Raw genomic sequence first — 6,221 nt, 5'->3', positions numbered from 1 at the left:
ATGCCAATTCCAGCACCTGAAGAAGTCCAAGTACCGTCAGTGGGACCACAGTTTGACGACCAATGCATTACTGTAAGACCTGTGTAGGGTTACATATTGACAAAGAGTTGCTGTGTTTAACACAAAAGTAGCTTTATCGTTTTCATGGTTAGATGCTTTCTTTGACTAAATTGAAAACAGTCACGGTCTCTCTGGTAAACTGCATTCTCCCCTCACTGGAAAACAATACATCAGTAACTTTTGGAGAACTGACTGATGCTGAGGATAAGGAACATTTGACCTTGGGTACCCCTCTACATTGAGTAAAGTTTTGCATAATGAAAAGGTTATAGTTTGGGGGGAGAGGCTTTAATCAGTGCCAGGCGCGGCCCTGCTAGGAAATGATCGTGTAATAAAGTTTGTATTTACTGGAGGTATCTGCTCCTGCTTTTCCACGTATGACTTCAAAGCTGTGATGCCACATGAACCGGGGAAATTAAACCCATCAAAGTGGGTCTGTCGTTAGAGAAAACTGCCGAAAACGTACCAAAGAGGCGTTTTATGGGGGTGTGACAGTCAAAAATAAACGCTTAAGTCCCGGCCTGCGCCACGCGCTCAGCCCAAGTGAAGATGAAGTGAGTGCATAGAGAGGTATGTCCGGGAAAGCTACGGGTTAATTTAAGACTGGGAGCTAAACCTGCTGCCAATTAGGAACAGTGAGCCACATGTTGCGAGACGAGGCTCTGCCGAAGGCGCAGGGGGCAGAGCGCGCTCAGCTCAGCCTCGCGCGCATGGACACGAGCTGATGTCTGTGGGGGGCTGCCAGAGCGTGTCCGCGAGAGCACTTAATGGATTTGTCTTCCAGAGGCGGTTAGAGTGTAAAGAGTGAAGTGAAGGGTCTCCCTTGTTGGATTTATTGTAAATTCTCGAAATGAGCCGCAGTTTAGTTTTGTGTTTTATAGCTGTGGCTGTTCTGAGCCGGACGCAAAGTGCTTCTGATCTGTGCCGTGGCCCGCGCTGTTTCCCTGCTCAGGACTGGAGCAGGTCATGCGTGGGCACGCACTGTCAGGGGCACGTGGAGTCGAGACGTCAGCTCCAGAATTCAGCCCAGAACAGACAGGGGCCAGCATACCCCGGGGGTTACCAGCAGGACTACAACCTCCACCAGCCTTACGCCTTGCACCAGTCTCCGGGGGGCTACGATGGCACGCGGAGGACCAACCCCAGGACCATCACGGCTGAGGTGTTCCATCCCGGTTGCACAGGGGGCATCTGTCCCACCAGCGTGTCCCATCGGTCCACAGGAGACGACAGCAGCACACGGGACTGCAAGGGCCTCGGATGTAAGCTTCCACACCTCATGCGCCAAAAGCCAAAGGTGTGCGTCGGAGACGGCTGCAGCGCGCACGGTGAAGAGGTGTCTCCAGTGCGAGTCACCGACAGAGCCGCGCAGTTTCTGGATGAACTCCCAGACTTTGGAGCGGAACGAGGCGCATGGATTCAGCTCAGCTGTGACATGAAACCATGTAAGTTCATGTGATGTGGTAAGAGACGTTTTTATTGTTGGGCCCAATAAAAACAAAGAAGAAATAAAAAGAAGAAAGGAAATTAGTGCATTTATGGTATTCCCAAATGAGAGTACCACAAAAGCATTTGTTCAAAGAGCCCTCAAATCGTCTTGCATGGTGTGTTGTAGAACTACATAAAAGAGCCCATAATGGAGAACAGATTACTGTCTTTTATGAAGAGATGCTGCAAACTTGTAAATTGGGTATCGTTGCATTTTAGCGACAGCGGGCAATGAAGTCCCCTCTGAGGACGCACTTGTCCTGCAGCTGCAGCTGAGCAAGGGGCAGGAGAAGCTGGTTGAGGCCCTCAGGGGCCAACAGGACGAGGTCCGAGAGCTGCAGAGGCTCCTCACTGAACAACAGGGGGCGCTGCTCAACCAGCAAAGAGAGATCCTGGAGCAACAGAGAAGGATGTTTGAGCAAATGGAGCAAGTAAGCTGTAGTGCCAATTCTTACACATATTCAAGTAACAATAATAGAGCAGACAGTAAAATAATCTGAATTCTGTTTATTTAACTTATTTATTTTTCTTATTTATTTCAGGTGAAAGGCCAGTACAACTCACTGATCGACAGCATCAAGCACACATCCCTGCAGAACTTCCAGGGGGATCTGAACAGCCCCATGGAGACATTAGGAGGACAGTTCAGGGCTCATCAGGCCCAGCAGGCTCTGTCTCTGCACAAAGTTGACATGGATGCCAATGTCATGGAGGTGCAGACATCCACTTAAATGCTACAATATTTTGGCAGCCATACACTTCAGGACAGAGGTAATGTTTGTGTGATATTTAACTGGTCTCTGTGCAGGTGAGCCAGCCCCTATTGGCCTGTGGCAGCTGTGGTCAGGATGAGTACTGCTCCTTCAGCAGTGGAAGGCCTCACTGTGAGAGGTGCACTGTGTGTCCCGCTGGATTCTTCCTTGTCGCCCAGTGCTCAGTGCACGCAGACAGGATCTGTCAGGTCTGCTCTGCATGTCTTTATCAAAGGCCTTAGAAAGATGTGGGTTTAATTTATCGTCATACATCATTTTTAAATCTATCTACTGTTTTTGCAGGACAGAGATGAGTGCCTTGAGATCACTAATCTGTGTGGTGACAAACATAAATGTCTCAACACTCCAGGTTTGACTTTGATATTGTTTACCAAAATGTTCAGTATCACTTTCTTTATGCACTCACATCACACATTATTATCATTGTGGTGCTATGTACCTATTTACTGCAACAGGCAAGAGTCACATTTTAAAATGTTTATTGTAATATTTTTTGTTACTTACAGGTGGTTTCAGGTGCCAGGGAATGACAGAGAGAGATGTGGAGTTGGGCATGTGCACTCACGGTTACTTCTTTAACTCGGACATGGATGAGTGTCAGGCGTGCAATGAGTGTGATGGAGAGCCCATTGCTGCCCCCTGCACCTTTAACACAGACGCCCTCTGCTCTGGTCCTGTTTCTGGAGGCTCTGCTCTGTCTCTGTCCTGGGCTGGTGACGTCAGCCTGTCCCCTGAGAAGAAAGGACACATTCTCACACATGTGCCCAGCCTGCAGCTGCACATCCAGGGCCGCAGCGAGGCAGGCCTCCTCTCGGCAGAAGGGGGACAGCTGGTGTTCAGGCAGCACGGCCTGGTGTGGCTGGATCAGAACCTCCCTGTGAGCCACGGCTGCAGGAGCTTCATCCAGGTGTGTCTGAGGATAAACAGCAGCGATGGCTCTGACGCTCAAGAGCTCAGTGGAGTCCGAGTGGAGCAGCGCGATAGTCGGACACTTCAGAGTGTCAGCATTAGTGGAGTGGCAGAGGTGGCCCCTGGGCACATGGTCTCCCTCCTGCTCCGTAGCGCCAGTCACCACTGTAACCAAAGCAGTGAGGGTCTGCAACTGTACAACCCATCAGCAGCCTCATTCAGTCTGCTCTGGCTGTCCCATGACACAGGGGCTGTTGCCATGTCTGCGCAGTCCGTGGTCTCAACTCACTACCACACAAACTACAGGCCTGTGTTCAGGATGAGCAGCACCTCAGATCCTTACGTGGTGGGATTGACCCATGATGGCAGAGGGGTACGCTTTGCAGAAAGTGGCACTGTCCGCTTTGTCTTCCAGCAGGCTCTGTACTCCATGGGCCAGGCCTGTGTAAGTGAGGGCTTCCAAGTGTTAGCCTACCTCAGCCAAAATGGGACAGGAGCAGAGCTTTGCCGCAGCTTCAAGCCTGGGGTCCACTACAGAGACACCTCCATATCTGTGTCTGGGGCAGCTAAAGTAGGTCCTGGGGACACTCTGGCTTTTGAGATCTTGTCTCCGGCTCAGTGCAACGTCCGCTTCTTTGGAGATGAGACCAGCATCAGCAAGTTGAGCCTGGTCTGGGTTCCTGCTGCCATTTCCTCCTCTCTGTCTGCAGCAGTGTCTCACACAGGACTACCGTCTGGAGCTGTCCGAAATAAGCCCCTGTTCTTCCATCAGACGAGCTCGCGTGTGCCCCAGATCGGGATGGTCTCCAAGGGAACGAGCGAACAGAAACGGGACATCGTCTTTAAGGAGAGCGGCACTGCCAGTGTGGCACTAGACCTCAAACTCATTCACTCGTGCAACTTGATCAAGGTGACTCTTCTCAGACGGAGCGACCCAGAAGGGGGGCAGGGGGGCAAAGAGGCAGAGGGGGTTCGTCCGGTGCCCCTGGCCCAGCAGGTGGGGGGGCAGATGCCCGAGGGCAGCCAGTGGGCTAGTGTGAGCCTGAGGTCGTCTTTCCGGGTTCACAATGGGACAGCTGTGTACTTTACTCTGGACTGTGTGCGTGGACGGGTCAACCAGATCAGTCACCACACGGGCAGCACCGTGTCAGTGCTCTGGGTGGCAGAGTAACACAGCAACAACTTTTGACTTTTGAAAAATAAACATTGCTGGTTCTCAGTTTGTTAAACATCATTACAAAATGCAAAAAAATCAATTCTAACTGAAACAAATCTGTTTAAAGTAAAGTAACTGTACAAAGTCTGTTCAGGTCAAATCAAAGGACACTGTGAGTTATTTACGACTGGATATATAGTTAATGCAAAGGATTAATTCCTTCACAATTTCTACTCAAACTTGAACATAGATTTGATTGTGCAGCTGTCTTTTGTTCTGCCGTCTTCTGTGTAAATAATTCCCATATTCGTGAGCTGCCTCCAGTTACTGGAAATAGTTTGTTTCAGGCCTGTTTAGGAGCATATGTTTCATGTTAACCACCATTCTTGCTGCATGCTTTGTTTATTGACCACATTTTACATTTAGAGCTCAAAAAGCTTGGTCTTTCCCAGTGTGTCATGAAATGTATATTGGTTGTTTATAGTTAATCATCTATTTTTTTTTTTCTGTGTTATAAGCTATAGGTTCAAGATCAGAGCCTAGTGTGAAAAATCAAGATCAGCGTTATCTTACGAACCAAAATGATATTTATGGTGATTAAATTTGTTCAAAAGAAAGTGTATGTTGTATCTTTGTTCTGTTGAGTTTTGAGATACACTACATTACATAACGGTGACTTTAAGAAGTTCGACGGTGCTCCTACAAACCTCTCTCCTATAGAAACCTTATTGCTTTTTAGTAAGATCAAAAAGCTTATGTGCACATGCTCTCCGACGACCAGTAAATTCTATTTCCCCTCCCTTTGATCCCCTGACCTGCACTGAAAATTGCTGTATAAATCATAATTTGGGGGGATTTGCGCCATTTATGTGGGACATAAACGGCTCTGGTGGCAGAAGCAAAACCATTTCCTTAAGCAATTTCCAGGGTTGTCACACGGGCCTCCTCAAAAGGCAACGTATAGAGGAGGGGCCACAATGACCTGTGTCAAAGAGCAGAACAAAGAAAATGTGAGCAAACACAAGCCTGCAGCCAAATAACAATGACTGCAGACAGATTCCGACTGAGTTATGGCTGTCTGTCGAGTCACATGGTCAAAGTCAAGGTCAAAGCCTTTTCGTTTAGTAAGAAGAGCCTGGGCTGCTCACACAGTACAGTCATGTTGCACACAAACTGTTTCAGGGGTATGTGCCAGACGGTTATAGGCTATTACAGTAAGCAAACCATTCAGTGACTAATGTAAACACTGGGCAGTATCTTCTGTTGAAAAAAATGCTGTTCTCTCCTTTGAAGCCTGTAACCTACCTCCCACATTTGTTTTGTATTAAACATTGAAGTCCATAGAGACAGACAGTGTATGTGGCCCCATATGGTGCCCAGACTGTTAAAGAAGTACAAGAATGTGTAGAAACAGGTGTAGCCCGAGCTTTGCCCTCTATATTGAAACAACGTGAAACAGCAGAGAAGAAGCTAAAAGAAGGAAAAAAATGGAAAAAAAATAGTTAGAGAGAAGCAGCGAGAGAGTGAAGTCATCTGGAACTGGTTTTGCCCTTTTTTTTTACTCACTTTGAACTTCTCCAGAGGCGTCACTAAGACCTACTTCTGTTGTTACACTGTGCCAGGGTAAATACTAAAAATGAGGTTAGAGCCTTCACAATCAAAAACACAAGTATAAAAACATTTTTCATACCAGTCTAGAGGTGGTGTGAATGTTTGGGTATTTTTGTATTTCAGCTTTGCTGCCCCCTATTGGAAAGAATCACAATTCAACAAAAGAAATATTTTTCATTATTGTAATTTATTAAGTTTTCTAGGAGACAGCAGGACATCACAGT

The 6,221-nt window shown here is 47.7% G+C and overlaps 1 protein-coding gene across 1 annotated transcript; it reads left to right on the top strand.

Moving 5' to 3' along the window:
• The first annotated feature begins 654 nt into the window (after window positions 1-654).
• Window positions 655-4,809, top strand: LOC306972568 (uncharacterized protein). The gene is made up of 6 exons (XM_079569232.1): window positions 655-1,505; window positions 1,768-1,979; window positions 2,091-2,261; window positions 2,357-2,509; window positions 2,604-2,670; window positions 2,828-4,809. Exons 1-6 carry the CDS (start codon window positions 911-913, stop codon window positions 4,399-4,401), a joined length of 2,772 nt encoding a protein of 923 aa, XP_079425358.1. The 5' UTR covers window positions 655-910; the 3' UTR covers window positions 4,402-4,809.
• Window positions 4,810-6,221: the final 1,412 nt, after the last annotated feature.

Source organism: Gobius niger, assembly GCF_951799975.1.
Source record: "Gobius niger genome assembly, chromosome: 13".
Taxonomy (NCBI): domain Eukaryota; kingdom Metazoa; phylum Chordata; class Actinopteri; order Gobiiformes; family Gobiidae; genus Gobius; species Gobius niger.
Note: the sequence above shows the minus strand (reverse complement) of the source record. Positions and strands in the feature narration are given on the sequence as shown.